At 38.1% G+C, this 17,198-nt stretch overlaps 1 protein-coding gene across 1 annotated transcript in view; it reads left to right on the plus strand.

Annotated features, from left to right (window-relative positions):
• Positions 1-12,446, plus strand: part of FASN3 (Fatty acid synthase 3) — a 51,480-nt gene extending 39,034 nt beyond the window's left edge. Inside the window, exons 2-10 of the mRNA XM_070285274.1 lie at positions 4,482-4,999; positions 5,054-6,871; positions 6,936-7,359; positions 7,433-8,701; positions 8,765-9,377; positions 9,756-10,030; positions 10,088-10,437; positions 10,493-11,588; positions 11,650-12,446. Coding sequence (XP_070141375.1) covers positions 4,482-4,999; positions 5,054-6,871; positions 6,936-7,359; positions 7,433-8,701; positions 8,765-9,377; positions 9,756-10,030; positions 10,088-10,437; positions 10,493-11,588; positions 11,650-12,324 — 7,038 coding nt within the window. The 3' untranslated portion in view covers positions 12,325-12,446. The remainder of the gene's footprint in view (positions 1-4,481; positions 5,000-5,053; positions 6,872-6,935; positions 7,360-7,432; positions 8,702-8,764; positions 9,378-9,755; positions 10,031-10,087; positions 10,438-10,492; positions 11,589-11,649) is intronic.
• The last annotated feature ends 4,752 nt before the right edge of the window (positions 12,447-17,198 follow it).

Below are 17,198 nucleotides of genomic sequence, written 5' to 3' on the forward strand. Positions count from 1 at the left end.
CAGAGAAGATTGCCCCCCCCCCCATGCCCGCCGGTGGTAGCGGTCACGCCTTCCACCGACATTTGGGCTCATATCCCAGCCCCGGTTTCTTCCCTTAAACCCTCCAGAATGGTTTCTTTTTCAGCGGTACCACCCACTTGCGTTTTATGCCTGCCGCCAGCCATAGCTTTCTTTCGGCTTTTTGGGCAGAAGAAATTCAACCGTAGCCTTTGTGAGACACTGTATTATCGCGGACGGGGCAGGCAGCGATGCATTACCCATATCTGTGTTAATATAGTGCCCATTGCCCTGCCGGCACCGTCTGGGAGGTTTTGCTGGAGATTTTTGCTAGCCATATTATTTTTTACAGTGCTATGAATTCATTTTTTTATTGAATGTGTTTCGTTATACTGTCCGTCAACATCAAATAAGCCTCCTTGGTTTACCAAAGAGTTGACCCGCCTCAAAAATAAAAAATCTAATCTGTATGCAAAGTATAAACCGGTTCTCAAACTGTGCTATCTAGTTATATATAGGCTCGGTCAACTTTTACCGTGCAGAACGCGCAGTATTACAATGATTTTTTGACTCGTTGCAGGGCTCCGTTTTCTGAGGACCCAAAACAGTTTTAAAATTTCTTAAAACTAAAAGTAAACCCAATACTCATTCTTCCTCGCTCTCTTTTGAAAACACAACAGCAGATAATGATCAGGCAATTCTCGATCGATTTGCTTAGTTTTGTCAAACTACTTACTTCAACTTAATAGACTTAAATCAGACTTATTCTTACATCATCCCCAAATCGAACCAAATTTTCAGTCCTACCTTAAACAAAAGCTCTCTTCTTTTAGATCTTCACCATATTAAGCCAGTTTTTTTGCCAGGTCCCAACGGAATACATGGCTATGTGCTTAGGAATTGTGCCGAATTCCTGTGTAATCCTCTTTTCAAATTGTTTACCTTTTCCTTAGAAACTTCTTACTTTCTTCGATAATCCTCCCCACAAAAATGGTAGCAAATTGGAGGCCAACAACTATAGAAGAATCTCTAAGTTGTCGGCCATCCCAAAACGGTTGGAAAATATCATTACTCCTCATTTGCCGCCCTGTGTAGGTCAATTATTCCATGCCAACATGGTTTTATTAAGCGAAGATCAATAACAACCAATCTTTTGGAGCTCACTTTCTCTATTATAACGGGCTACCGAAATAACTTTCAGACAGATGTAATCTATACTGATTTCAGTTAAACATTTGACTCTGTTAACCATTCTCTTCTTGTCCGGAAACACGACTTAATGGGATTTCCGATTGATCTGTTTAATTGGCTCTCATGTTATCTGAATAGCATTACGCAAAAGTTCTTCTTTAAAAGTAAACTTTCTAGTGTTTTTAGGGCTACATCTGGTGTCCCGCAGGGGAGTCATTTGTGTCCTTTATTGTTTACATTATTTTGACTAACTTCAGAGTTCTTATGTACGCTGATGACGTCAAACTTTGTGTGCAGTATAAGGACAATTCTACGGTCAGGTCAAAGTCCTCTCCTTCGTCGGACTCACCCAGCGTCATTCCCTAGGCGGCATCCACGATGGTTTCCAGACTTAGGTTCTTCCCCACTACGTCTGCCTTCTGGGTGTGTGCATCCTTATTCCCGGGGTGGCGCTTTTTTAAGGCGCAAGTATACGCTACCCATGCCCCACGCCGTCTTCCCGTATCTGGGATAGAGAATGTCCTCTGCCTTCTTGTTTATCTGGAGGACTGCACTTGGCGAAGTGAAGCCTCCCCTCAGCGATCTTCTCTTCGGCCTAGTTAAGCTTTAGCTTCTCCTCTGGGGATACGGCGGCTATTTCCTGGAGCCGATTTTGAATGAGGAGGGCAGCCTTGTATAGCGCATTGGCTTTCATTCCCTCGCTTGACCGCTTTGGCCCGTTTCTGCGCTGGGAGCTGGTGAGTGAAGAAGGCTTTCTTCCTTCTCTTTGGTGAGTTGCACATTCTCAAGGTCCAAGTCTGTATTGACTATGGCACATGAGCGGCTTAACTTCCCCTGCGTCGTTTTTTCGACAGTAGCGTTGCAACTGAGATGACCTGCTCCCTCATATCAAAGGTGTAACCGCTGGCGACACGCAGAGAAGATTGCCCCCCCCCCATGCCCGCCGGTGGTAGCGGTCACGCCTTCCACCGACATTTGGGCTCATATCCCAGCCCCGGTTTCTTCCCTTAAACCCTCCAGAATGGTTTCTTTTTCAGCGGTACCACCCACTTGCGTTTTATGCCTGCCGCCAGCCATAGCTTTCTTTCGGCTTTTTGGGCAGAAGAAATTCAACCGTAGCCTTTGTGAGACACTGTATTATCGCGGACGGGGCAGGCAGCGATGCTTTACCCATATCTGTGTTAATATAGTGCCCATTGCCCTGCCGGCACCGTCTGGGAGGTTTTGCTGGAGATTTTTGCTAGCCATATTATGTTTTACAGTGCTATGAATTCATTTTTTTATTGAATGTGTTTCGTTATACTGTCCGTCAACATCAAATAAGCCTCCTTGGTTTACCAAAGAGTTGACCCGCCTCAAAAATAAAAAATCTAATCTGTATGCAAAGTATAAACCGGTTCTCAAACTGTCCTATCTAGTTATATATAGGCGCGGTCAACTTTTACCGTGCAGAACGCGCAGTATTACAATGATTTTTTGACTCGTTGCAGGGCTCCGTTTTCTGAGGACCCAAAACAGTTTTAAAATTTCTTAAAACTAAAAGTAAACCCAATACTCATTCTTCCTCGCTCTCTTTTGAAAACACAACAGCAGATAATGATCAGGCAATTCTCGATCGATTTGCTTAGTTTTGTCAAACTACTTACTTCAACTTAATAGACTTAAATCAGACTTATTCTTACATCATCCCCAAATCGAACCAAATTTTCAGTCCTACCTTAAACAAAAGCTCTCTTCTTTTAGATCTTCACCATATTAAGCCAGTTTTTTTGCCAGGTCCCAACGGAATACATGGCTATGTGCTTAGGAATTGTGCCGAATTCCTGTGTAATCCTCTTTTCAAATTGTTTACCTTTTCCTTAAAAACTTCTTACTTTCTTCGATAATCCTCCCCACAAAAATGGTAGCAAATTGGAGGCCAACAACTATAGAAGAATCTCTAAGTTGTCGGCCATCCCAAAACGGTTGGAAAATATCATTACTCCTCATTTGCCGCCCTGTGTAGGTCAATTATTCCATGCCAACATGGTTTTATTAAGCGAAGATCAATAACAACCAATCTTTTGGAGCTCACTTTCTCTATTATAACGGGCTACCGAAATAACTTTCAGACAGATGTAATCTATACTGATTTCAGTTAAACATTTGACTCTGTTAACCATTCTCTTCTTGTCCGGAAACACGACTTAATGGGATTTCCGATTGATCTGTTTAATTGGCTCTCATGTTATCTGAATAGCATTACGCAAAAGTTCTTCTTTAAAAGTAAACTTTCTAGTGTTTTTAGGGCTACATCTGGTGTCCCGCAGGGGAGTCATTTGTGTCCTTTATTGTTTACATTATTTTGACTAACTTCAGAGTTCTTATGTACGCTGATGACGTCAAACTTTGTGTGCAGTATAAGGACAATTCTTGCCAGTCAGACTTACAGACAGATCTTAACAATTTTCAAACATGGTGCCGCGTGAACTTATTAAACTTAAATAGCTGTAAATTCAAGCTTATGACATTCTCCCGTGTCGTTCCGAAGCCTGCAAATTATACGCTGACCGGCTGCTCTTTAAAAAGAATTAATATAGTTGATGATTTGGGTGTCCGTCTGGATCCTAAGCTTGACTTTATAGATTACATTTCGTGTATGATGAATAAATCCAGGGGCGGGATTGGTTTCAGTAAACGGTGGTTTTTACTTCTCGCCTTACGCGGTTTAAATTGGGATGCAAACCAGAGGTTACCGACGTGTACTAGTAGACTCCAACTATTTAATTTACCCTTTTTATCTTATCGTAGAATCGTAGGTATTACATTCATTTACAACCTAATCCCCGGTGACGTGGAAACTGCTGACTTGCTGGGTCAGATTAATTTCCGAGTAGAAACACTGGATCCTTTATACCATTAGTTTTGCCCCACTGTAGAATATCCTTTGAACTGAATTAGCCCTTTTAATTACAATGATTTTTACACCATAACGTCTTATGTGGATAGCCTTCCTAAACTAAAATCTTAAATCTTAACCCACTTAGTACGGATGCAAGCAACCAATCCGGCAGCACGCCAGTAGTAGTTTCCTCGTATCCTTTTCTATTTATTTCCTTTGCGACTGCTAAGACCGAACACGAAAAAGCACGTGCTTGGTGAAGAAAGGTCCATAGTGCAACAATATAAAAAAAAAAAATAAAATAAGAATATCTTTGGAGTATGTCAGCTAAATGTAACAATAAGGGCATATATCACTTATATTTTTAAGGCATACATGACTGTATTTTCTTTTTGACTTCTTTATATTATAGATTGACATGGTGGACGATGATGAAAGACGTTGGCGTCATTTCAATCCAGAAATTCCGAAGCGATCAGGAAAAATTGGTGAACTGGAAAAGTTTGATGCTACTTTTTTTGGAGTGCACTTTAAACAGGCCCACACAATGGATCCTCAAACAAGAATTCTTATAGAGACTGCTTATGAAGCTGTTATAGACTCGGGTATAAACCCTAAAAGTTTACGTGGATCAAAAACTGGAGTGTACATAGGATCTTGTATATCTGAATCGGAAAAAACCTGGTTTTACGAAAAAGTTTCTTCTGGCGGTTTTGGTATCACTGGGTGTAGTAGAGCTATGATGGCTAACAGGATTTCATATTGCTTAGGACTGGAGGGTCCTTCGTTTTTACTTGACACAGCTTGTTCAAGCTCAATGTACGCCCTAGATAATGCATTCAGCGCAATTCGTAACGGGGAGATTGATGCTGCAATAATTGGTGGATCGAACTTACTACTTCATCCATTTGTAACGCTCCAGTTTGCACGGTATGTAATAATATTTTATTGTTATAATTAATTAAACGCCTGTGAATATTGTAGACTTGGCGTTTTAGCGCCAGATGGATTTTGCCGTCCATTCGACAAAAATGCCAATGGTTATACTCGATCGGAGACTATTAATTGCCTATTTTTACAACGAAAACGAGATGCTAAGAGGGTTTACGCAAGTATCGTATATTCAAAAACTAACTGTGATGGATACAAACCAGAGGGTATAACATATCCGTCCGGTACAGTTCAAGAAAAGTTACTTGACGAATTTTACAAAGAGATTGACTATTCACCAAAAGATATTGGTTACTTGGAAGCTCACAGTACTGGAACTGTTGTTGGTGACCCGGAAGAGTGTAAAGCTATCGATAATGTTCTATGCAGTCAAAGGCAAGAACCGTTGTTAGTTGGCTCCGTAAAGTCAAATGTGGGTCATTCAGAAGCGGCTTCCGGGATCTGTTCACTAGTTAAAGCTTGCTTTGCTTTTGAAACTGGACTAATTGCACCAAATATAAATTTTTCAGAGGTTAAGCCTGTAATTGCTCCATTAGCCCAAGGAAGGTTGGTTGTAGTAAAAGATGTAACTCCCCTTCCAAAGCCATGCATAGGAATAAATTCGTTTGGATTTGGTGGAGCTAATGCACATGCTCTTTTACACGGCTATTTCAAGTCAAAGACAAATTTTGGATTGCCCTTAGATGGTGTACCAAGACTTCTTACCTGGGCTGGTAGAACGGAGGCTGCTGTTGAGGAAATATTTAATGCCGTAGAAAAAAAACCATTGGACGCCGAATTCATCGGATTACTTCAAAATATTCAAGAAGAAGATGTGTCCGGTATGGTGTTCCGGGGCTACGCAGTTTTTGGCAATGAAGGAAAAGAACCGACCAAATCATTAGTAAGAGATATTCAACATTACACTGGACTCCAGAGACCTATTGTTTGGGTTTATAGCGGAATGGGCTCACAGTGGTGCGAAATGGGCAAATCTCTTATGATAATTCCACGTTTTCGTGATTCCATCCAAATATGTCATCAAACGCTACTCCCGAAAGGACTTAATCTTATACAGATATTAACTTCCAATGATCCTGAAACTTACGAAAATATTTTGAATTCATTTGTGGGAATTGCAGCTGTACAAATTGGACTAACAGATGTCTTGCGATCTCTTAATTTTGAGCCAGACTATATAATTGGCCACTCCGTTGGTGAATTGGGATGCGCATATGCGGATGGTGGACTGTCTCCACAACAAATGATTCTGGCGGCCTATTACCGTGGTAGGGTTAGTGTCGACCTAGAAAAAATAAAAGGTGCAATGGCAGCAATCGGAATTGGCTACAGAACTATTTTACATATGTTGCCTGATTCCATTGAAGTGGCTTGCCATAACGGTCCCGATTCGTGCACGATATCTGGACCAATTGATGATGTAAATCAATTTGTAAGTGAACTAAAAGACAAAGGAATTTTTGCCAAGACCGTGCCTTGTTCGAATATAGCTTATCATTCAAAATATATTGCCCATATGGGGCCTCCTTTACTGCAATACATGAAAGAAATTATACCGAACCCAAAAGCTAGAACAACAAAATGGTTAAGTACTAGTGTTTCTAAAAGTGACTGGGATGAAGCTGAACGCAAACTTTGCTCAGCTGAGTATCACACAAATAATTTATTAAACAGTGTACTTTTTGAAGAGACATTTTCTATGCTTCCCAAAAATGCATTGACTATTGAAGTGGCACCACACGGACTGTTGGGTGCTATATTAAAACGTTCCATGCCGAATGGCATACATATTCCACTTACCAACAGGGGAAACAAAAATAACGCACTGTATTTCTTATCGGCCCTTGGAAAGTATGTATGAATAATTACAATAAATTATAAATTTAAATGTTATATTATTTCTCATTTTATAAAGAGTTTTTCAGAATGGAGTTTTACTACCGGTTGCTAAATTATACAAAAAAATTGAATTTCCGGTTTCTCGTTCAACACCCAGCATAAGCTCGCTTATTCGTTGGGATCATAGCGAAGATTGGTTCGTCACAAAATACGAAAATATGAAAACGAAATCCAGCGGAGAGCGTATTTTTCCTGTTAACTTAGCAAGTGATAATGAAGAGTTTATGAGTGGCCATGTCATAGACGGAAAAATTTTAGTACCAGCTACGTGCTATTTGCAGTATGTTTGGGAAACATTCTCTTTAATGTACCATGGTCCGAGTTATATGGACGTACCTGTCGAATTTGAAGATGTACGATTTATAAGAGCTACAAATATGCCCAGTAATGGAGAAGTAGAATTGAACGTTATGATTCACTATGGTACTGGACATTTTGAGGTAAGTTACCAATCAAAATTTCAAAATTATTTTTTATTTAGATGTAGTAAAAAAAATTTTCCGTATTTTTTAGATAACTGAAGCGGGTAACTTAGTGGTTACCGGTATTATTCGTGAAACTAAAGATTCAATCATTCCGGAGGTTTATTATTTTCAAGAAGAATCTGAGTTTCCTATGATTTCTAAGAAAGACTTTTACAAAGAATTGAGATTACGTGGATACCATTATAATGGTGCATTTAAAGCAGTTCATTCAGCCCGTTCTGATGGTCTCTTTGGCAAAGTTGAATGGAATTACAACTGGGTCACTTTCATGGATGCAATGCTTCAAATTCATATACTTGGAACTGATTCACGAACCCTTTTACTACCAACGAAAATTCGAAAACTCAGAATTAATGGCGTTCATCATTTCGATTTAATGACTAAAATGGATTCAGAAAATCGCATCTTTAACGTATATGTAGATCACAAATTCAACCGGATCATAGCCGGCGGTATTGAGCTAATAGGATTACATGCTAGTCCCGTTCAAAGACGTAGGCCTCCTGGTATTCCTGTCCTTGAAAAATCTGTTTTTCTGCCTTATTCTATGTCTAAATTGCAATCTTTTAAAAATGCGGCTCGTATTTGTACTCAACTTGCTCTTGAGAACAATCTCACATTTAAAATGAAGTTAGTGGAAGTAGATACAGATGGTAGAAAAACAGTATTAAGCGATTTTATTGAATCAATTGAAGACTTACCAGTTATTACGGCTGACTATGTACTTTTTACACCACAAAAGCTAGAGGACATCCCGGGAGTACACATTGAAAATGGAAGTCTTTCTTCTCAAACAAATTGTCATTTTCTGATATGTGGAGAAATAAATCAGAGTTTAATTGAAGCTTCTAAAAAATCTCTTGTCGAAAATGGATTTTTATTAATTCGAGAGAAAGCTTATTCGAACATTAAAGCATGGGAAATTTTAGAGAACTTTCGAACGATTACCATAATTCCAATTGAAAACAATGAAGAAACATTTGTTTTAATGCAAAAATCAAAGCAAAACATAACGATTCAGCCAGTCGTTGTAAAAGTATCTCAAGATGATAAATGTTTTAATTGGATTGGATTAATACAGTCAGCGATAAATTCAAAAACACCAGTTATTGTATATTCATTCAACGAAGAATTTAATGGTGTTGTAGGATTAGTAAAATGTTTGAGAAAGGAGCCAGATGGTAATTTAGTTAGATGTTTCTTTATAGATGATAAAAGTGCTCCCGAATTTGATTTGAACCACCAGTTTTATTTGGAACAGCTAGCTTTAGGCTTGGCATTCAACATTTATCGCAATGTAAGATTAATTTTTTTATGTAAACATTTACAATTTATCTTAACCTAAATTGGTTTTAATCAGGGTGCTTGGGGAACTTTTAGACATTTACCATTGCTTAAAACTGATAAGCGAATGTCTAGATTGGATCACATCTATGGAAATATTATTCAGCGTGGAGACTTGTCAACTTTAAAATGGTTTGAGGGACCACTCTCTCCACAGAACTGCAGGATAAAAGTGGCATATTCATCTCTTAATTTTAGAGATGTAATGCTTGCAACTGGTCGATTAGCGGTTGAACTGTATGGATCTAGTCGCATAGATCAAAATTGTGTTCTCGGCTTCGAATATTCTGGGATTGATATGAAAACTGGACGTCGCATTATGAGTATGGTTGTTAAAGGAGGTGTGGCATCTTATGTGGAGCAGCCTTCGAAGCTTATATGGAATATTCCTGATCATTGGTCATTAGAAGAGGCCGCCACGGTGCCTGTGGTTTATATAACGGTTTACTATGCATTCTTTATGGCTGGTGATATAAGAAAAGGAAAAAGCATTCTTATACATGCCGGAACTGGAGGCATTGGACTGGCTGCAATTAGGGTTGCCTTAGCATATAACTTAGAAGTTTATACGACTTGCAGCACACCCAAAAAAAAACAATTTTTATTGAAAACCTTTCCCAAACTAAAAGGTAATGTAAAATCGGGTCCACTGATTAAAATATTTATAGTTAATTTAAATTTGTACATATACTACAACAATAAAAATATCTATGGTAGTAAATTAATTTTGAGAAATGCGTTGCTTATTTAATTTAATTCAGCTCTTATCATTTTTGTAAGTTGTTAGTAATGCAATTACAGTTGCCCTATACTAAGGGATTGTCTTTTTGTCAGTTATTTGTTTTTTCAACTTAAGAGCTAATAAGTTTTTTAATATAGCTGTTTGATTTCGGTGGCCTCTCAAGAAGTATATACATATTAGCAAATAATATTCGGTGGATAATATTTTATTTAATATGAAAATTAAATAATTTTTGTTTATTTTTTTATTGTGTTTAAAATTTTAGAGTCACATATTGGAAATTCCCGAGATACATCATTTGAGGTAATGGTGCAGCGTGAGACAGATGGAAAAGGTGTGGATTTTGTATTAAATTCGTTGTCCGAGGAAAAGCTACTTGCTTCGGTCCGTTGCCTCGGTAAATCAGGACACTTTCTGGAAATTGGCAAATTCGACATGGCAAATGATAATAAGATTGGATTAGGATGCTTTTTAAAAGAGATAACATTCCATGCTGTGCTTGCTGATGGTCTTCTTGTAGCTCCCGATGAAGATATTTGGGTAAAATTTACATCAAATTACATAATGGCGATTAATAATATAAATAATTTTTTGTAGTATCTTAAAGGCCTAATTGATGCAGATATTACCAAAGGCATTATTCAGCCATTACCAGTCAAGGTCTTCGCAGCTCATGAAATTGAGAATGCTTTTAGGCATCTTATTGGAGGGAAACACATTGGAAAAGTTGTTATTCAACTTCGCCAGAATTCAGATGACCCAGATACACTACCAGTACAAGTGCTGAAGCAAATTTATTTTAATAAGAATTTGAGTTATATTGTCCCTGGTGGACTGGGAGGTTTCGGCTTGGAGTTGGTTGACTGGATGGCTTTGCGAGGTGCCCGAAAGTTGGTTCTTAGTTCTAGACATGGAATTACAAAAGATTATCAATCATACAGAATGGCGTAAGTTTTTTATTTATAATTTTTGATCATTAATTGTTATAAATTTTTTGATCAGACTTTGGAAGTCTTACGGCTGCGAAGTTATTATAAATACGGCGGATATATCAACAAAAGAAGGATGCCAACAGCTTATTTCTGATGCTGCTAAGCTAGGGCCAGTGGGAGGAATCTTTAATCTTGCAGTTATATTACGAGATGGAACTTTTGCAAATCAAAATGAATCTCACTTTCTAGAATGTTTTTCGCCCAAAGCGATTGCTACAAAATATCTAGATGAGCTATCTCGAATTTTTTGTAATCAACTGGAACATTTTGTGGTATTTTCAAGTGTATCTTGCGGACATGGAAACGCAGGACAAACAAATTATGGCATGGCTAATTCAATAATGGAACGTATTATAGAGTGTCGTAACAGAGACGGTTTTCCAGCAAAAGCAATTCAATGGGGTGCAGTTGGTGAAGTGGGCTTAGTGGCAGATATGGCAGAAGATAAAATAGATGTAGAAATAGGAGGTACCCTTCAGCAAAGAATTTCTTCATGCATACAAGAGCTTGATAATTTACTAAGTTCCAAAGATCCAATAGTTTCAAGCATGGTAGTCGCTGAAAAACGGACAGGACGATCGGGAAATGAAAACATTGTTGATGCCGTTATGAATATCATGGGTATTAGAGACTTAAAGACAGTGTCACTCGGGACTACCCTGTCAGAAATGGGAATGGATTCATTAATGGCCGTTGAAATTAAACAAACCTTAGAGCGTGACTTTGAGTTAATTTTATCACCTCAAGATTTACGCCAGCTCACGTTTCAAAAACTTCAAGAGTTTGTTGAGGCTAACGAAAAGGAAAATAATGACGGAAAAAAAATAATATTTTCATCAGAAAGCAATATTTTGGGTATGGAGTTACTAATTAGAAACTTGGGCAATGAAGCATATTGCAATCAAATAATTTTTCCACTCACCACATCTGCTAATACTTCCAAAAAGACCCTTCCCCCAAATATTATAATACCTGGATTGGAAGGTACAGCTGGACGCGCCTGGTACCAAATAGGATCAACTTTGCAAAGTACGGCCATTGTTTTACAGCTCCATCAACTAGCACATCTGGAAACAGTTCTCGATATAGCTCAACAAAGCTTTGAAGTAAGTTAAACTGTTTATTTAATAACAAACATATTATTTACTTTGATTTTTTAATTAATAGCATATAAGACCAATTTTAAAACAAACTGAACCGTTTTATATAATTGGATACTCGTTTGGAACCCTCGTAGCTCTTCAACTAGCCGGGATGCTTGAAAATGCAGGATTTCGTGGCCACATAATGTTGCTTGATGGAGCACCTCATTTTTTGAAACGACTTACTAATCTTCAGTTGGGATCCACTTTTTCAGATAATGACCTCTACGACCTTCTTTTTTCTAGTATTGTAAATCAGATATTTCCCGAAGAAACTAAAGAATCGGTAGCCGAAGCATTCACAAATCTAGGAAACATTTCAGATAAGATGTCTTTATTTATGCAATATGTTGATAAGCAGAATGTATACAGCAAAGAATATTCTGCAACTATGATAAATGCCATGTTTAGAAGAGTAAAAATGACTTATTCTCTTGATTTAGACAGTATAAGAAACTTAAGGTCCCCGATTACTCTAGTCCGTCCAGCTGAAGTTTCACTTCAAGATATAGAAGAAGACTATTGTGTTTCGACAATAACATCTGGTAAAGTTGCTCTAAAAGTAATCGAGGGCAATCATACGACTATGTTGGACAATCCAATATTGAGTCAAATAATAAATGACTTTGACCCGACACTATTAGATGACAAAAATTTTGAAGAATATATTAAAAATGACAAGCCTGTTTCTGTAGTATAAATACTTTACTACATTAATATTATATATTATGTAAAAGACAATTTGTGACTAAAAGTTGTTAAATTAATTAGTTCTTAATATATATACAAATTAACATTAAATTTTATAAATTTATATATCAATTACATTTTTTTTCATAACAATAGCTACTGTTGCACCAGCTGGATGTACAGGTTGCTTCTGTGGACGTGTTTTGACCCGTGTTCTCCGGTCTCCTCCAAACTCTGGCGTCTCCTGTCCGCCTGTTCAGTCACTTGAGTCCGAGGTAGTATTTTGGTGATGCTCTCGTGGCACAGGGCGTGGCCTGTCAGCTGGCTTTGGGAAGCGATGCTCTGGGGGGTTTCGCAGGGGGGCAGCTAGGCCTGGAGGCTAAGGGTCTGTCCTCCGCACTAGATCGTGGTTCCAATACCGTACTGAATGTCCATGCCAAGGAGTACGTTTTTCAGGACATCCGATATGACGAGAAGAACGGTGGATGTTTCTCCCTCCTCGCTAATGAAGCTGTGGGTAGCTCCGGTGTCCAAGATGATCATGAGAGAACGTCCCTCCATGATGATGTGATGACTTCGGCATTCTGCAGGTAACAGTTCCTACAGGCGTCGCAAACGTTGATTAATTCCGTCAGAGGTAGAGATGCCGTATTTTGGCTCATGAAGGTGTGTGGACATAGATAACTGTTTAATGAGATGTGTGGATGCGTTGGCGGCGTACGAAAATCCTGCCTCCAAATTAATAATTAATATTTGGGTAACATATTCTCATAGATCATTTCCAGCTTTCGATTGGGGAGAGAACCTGCGCGGAGCATCTATAGTTTAGTAACCAAGGTTTACTACAAGGCAACTTAATGGGGATGGCCCAAAAGTAGGCAATAGTGGCCCTAGTTGTGATCTTATACAAATAGAAAGGACTCTCTTTCCTTTCTATTACTATTAGAGGTCGCGGTCATATAGTGGTGAGAGAACTATGTTAGAGATAGCTAGTCGCACTCGGATTCGCTTAAAAATGGAGTCCACTGACAAAGTCATAGCGGCAAGGGATTCGGCGGGCTTTCCATTTGGAGCATAGAAGCGAGCAGTTGGAGTCTGTGCCAGGAAAAGTCTATAAATTATATTTCAACACAAAAAAATAGCCAAGTTAAAGTGTTCTTTTCCCTGGTTACGCTCAAACTTTACTTTATTATTTGAAAAATACCAACTATCTGTGGGTTACAGGGGTGAGTGTCGTCGATCGCGATATATACAAAAAGAAGCATATGTTAATTTGTGGATCGTAGCTCCAGCCAAATTGTCACTTGGAGCTGCTGTGAGGGCCAGCCGGGATCGACGTCATCAGCAAACCCCCTTTTTTCGCCGCTAAACAACCAAAGCGCAGTTCCGTCTCTCTCGGCGATATTTTGTTTGTGCATTACGCACCCTGTGCCAGCTGGAGGGCAGTGCTGGTAATTTCGCCGGAGCAAACGGACGCGCGAGCGTAATAGCAGCGGGCGAAGCGAGGAGATCCGGCCAAATTCCGGGGAAAGGCGTCGGAAAAACGCTCGTGGAAGTGGCAGACGTGCGGCCAATTCGGGAGAAAGCTGCGCGAGTGTTGCCGGTGGAGGAAAAAGTGAAAAAATCTGAGGGAAAAACCCTTCAAGGAGGCCAAGCTGCCTGCCTCACCGATTTGCCGTCTTGTTCTAACCCCTTATTTTCTCGTGAATTGCTAAATCAAAGCCAGCCGGAATCCAAATTAATATTGGTTTTTCGGTAGTTTAGTGTTATTTAGTTTTTTCTTTATTTTAATTTTTTTTGGTGAACAAGCAAAGAGAAAAAAGTTCGTGAAAATCCGTTAGAGCAGATGTGAGAAAAAGTGTAACAAAATGTGAAGAAGTACGGCAAAACTCCAGCTTCTGTCTTTAATAGACCATTCCAAATAAATGAGAAGTCTTCATTCGTTGAGTTTTTGTAAGAAACTAGTTTATTTCTTTCCAATCCTAGCTTATATAGCTAACATGAGAATGTACATTTAGATATTAGTTCTAGACCCACGCATCGGACAGTTCCCGATCGTGGGAAATATTTTAAGTGAGATAAGGGTGCACGCAGTCAACCCGATAGCACATATCTTGAACAAACCCAGACCGATCACAGGTGGTCATATTTCGTGGCGGGTTTACTTAAAGATAGACAAGTACAGTGCGCTGCGGCAGAGATTTATTTAATGCTTAACAGATGCATCTTATCTATTTACATGTTCATGTGTGAACATTCTGCCAAGGGCCAGCAAGATTCGGGGTACATTTAAATTAGTTGCAATAAAAAAGTAAGTGGACTGTATTTTATTTGTTTCATTCGATATAATTAATTTTGCAACTAACATTTTGCAAAGGCCTCCGTATCATGTCTTAATACATGTACAATTTTATTTCTTTTCATTTTTATTTTGAATTATTTTTCTTAATTTTTCTTAGACTTAACAATTTTTCTTTATCTTAAACATTTAGTATATTACTGGGGATAGCTATGGCTTGCAATTGCCTTCGTATTTTTATTTTCCTCGCAAAATATACAATCAATATTCTGATAATAATAATAGCCAACATTAAAGATGTATGGCCAGTAATATGATGAAAATCTAATTCATGTAATTTTAACTTATGCGTTTTTAAATCATTTATTTCATTTAACAGATTCTTAACTTTTACTGTATGATTTATCATAGTCGTACCTGACTGATCAAATATTACATTAGGTATTTCATTAACTTCACCTATATATGCCAAGAATATTGTCCCTTGATCTTCTAACTGAATCGTGTGGTGAGCTACTAGTATATCATTGTTCTATAAAACACTGAAACATGCCTACTAAACCAGGTATTTTTGTATTCATAATCTACTTCCTGTCAACGAAGAGTCCTCTAGCTTAGTAATGTATAAATTTCTTTAAATCAGTGCCTGTCCATTTTCCTAGCAACACTAAATTATCTGACAATAAGTCGTTTATTTTGGAAATTTATAGTTTTAACGGACTGGGCTTTAGCATGTTAGAATTAAGTCACCCATATTGATGTCAACAAAAAGGCCTATGATTCCGGATTGTACCCTTTCGCAATTATATACTCTATGTCGATATTTCTTTATTTAGTAAAAGCATTGCCATGATTACGCTAGCTTGATGTGGCTCTAGTTTTCCTTTTTGGCTGGGGGTTAAACTATCTATTATCCACGGACCTTATTTCTTCCAAGGGACAAATATTTGTAATGGGTCTTGTGATAAATCCATCTTGTGTTTTAATCTCAACCACTCGGACTTTATCACCATTCCCCTTATGGATTTTCTCTACCTTTCCTAAAGGCCATCTAGCTGGATGACAATTTTCATCCTTTAATAATATAAGTTGCCCTTCTTCTATGTTAGGGCATTCCCTTTTCCATTTATTTCTTAGCTGAAGTGTATGCAAATATTCATTTTTCCACTTCACCCAGAAATCTTTTTTCATTTTTTGGATTAGTTTCCACCTATCCAAATTTCCAATTCTCTCATCTTCCATGGCTTCGACTATTTCTAAGGGGGGTCTTTCAATCAAAAAGTGACCTGGCGTTAAAACCTCTTGTTGGTCCATTTCGTCAACTATGGTATATAATGGTCTTGAATTCAAACATGCTTCTATTTGACACAGAAGCGTTGACATTTCTTCATATGTCAAACTACTGTCTCCGATTATTCGCTTTAAATGGTATTTCATTGATTTAACCCCAGCTTCCCAAATACCTCCGAAGTGAGGTCCTGCCGGGGGGATAAAATGCCAATCAATCCTATCCTTCTCTAGCTGCGCTGCAATCGCTATATTTTCCTGTATTGCATTAAATAAGTCTTGATCTAATTTTCTTGCAGATCCTACAAAGTTAGTTCCGTTATCTGAATAGATATTCGCACATTTTCCGCGTCTAGCTATGAATCTTCTGAGCGCTGCTAAAAGGTTTATCCCTCCATGCCATGGGTCAGTATGAGCATTTTTGATTACCAAGTTGGTTAGATAACATTTTCCTAAGATTATTGGATGTTTGACTTCAAATTCTGCATTTGAGTTTTGCAATCTTCCTCCCACCCTGAGTACGCCATGCTTGTCCAGGAATGGATTTAGTGACAATATTTTACTATTTGTCTTAATTTCTCTGTTGGTTTTCAGGCACCTTATTTCTTCTCTAAATTGATATTCTTGCTGTTTCTTTATAACCACCCTTTCAGCTTGTTTTAACTTTTTAATGAAAGAAAATATGGATAGCATTCTTTTTTTGTTTTCATCTGAATGAATCTATTTATATATGCTACTATACGTATAAGTTTTTCCATACTGGAATACCTTTCTATCAATTCGTAAATTGGATCATTTATTTCGTCATTCAATATTGTATTTATTAGTACAAATTCTTCTACCGTTTGTTGCCGAGGCCAAAGTTCTTTTGGGTTATATAGCCATTTTGGACCTTTCCACCAAAGATCACAGTTATTCAATTCCCCTTGATGCTAAATCTGCTGGATTGTCCTCTGATTTTACATGGTTCCATTCAGTATTTGTCAGTTTCCGAATGTCATCCGTTCTTCTTCTAATAAATTTGAGCTTACTCTGACCACTGTTAATCCATTCAATCTTTGGATCAATTCACTGAGCAAATGAGCTGCGCACAGCTCAAGTTTGGGAATTGTCTTTCTATTTTTTATTGGATTGACTCTACTCTTGCTGGCTATTATATTCACTTTATTTCCAACTTTAGCATACACTACTGCAGCTTTTTCGGACGCATCAGCAAATCCATGAATCTGTATTACTGTATGATTATTTGAATTAATCCATCTTGGGATTCGAATATTTTTTAAATGTAATAAATTTTC

The sequence above is a fragment of the Drosophila kikkawai genome, chromosome 3L, assembly GCF_030179895.1.
Source record: "Drosophila kikkawai strain 14028-0561.14 chromosome 3L, DkikHiC1v2, whole genome shotgun sequence".
Lineage (NCBI taxonomy): Eukaryota > Metazoa > Arthropoda > Insecta > Diptera > Drosophilidae > Drosophila > Drosophila kikkawai.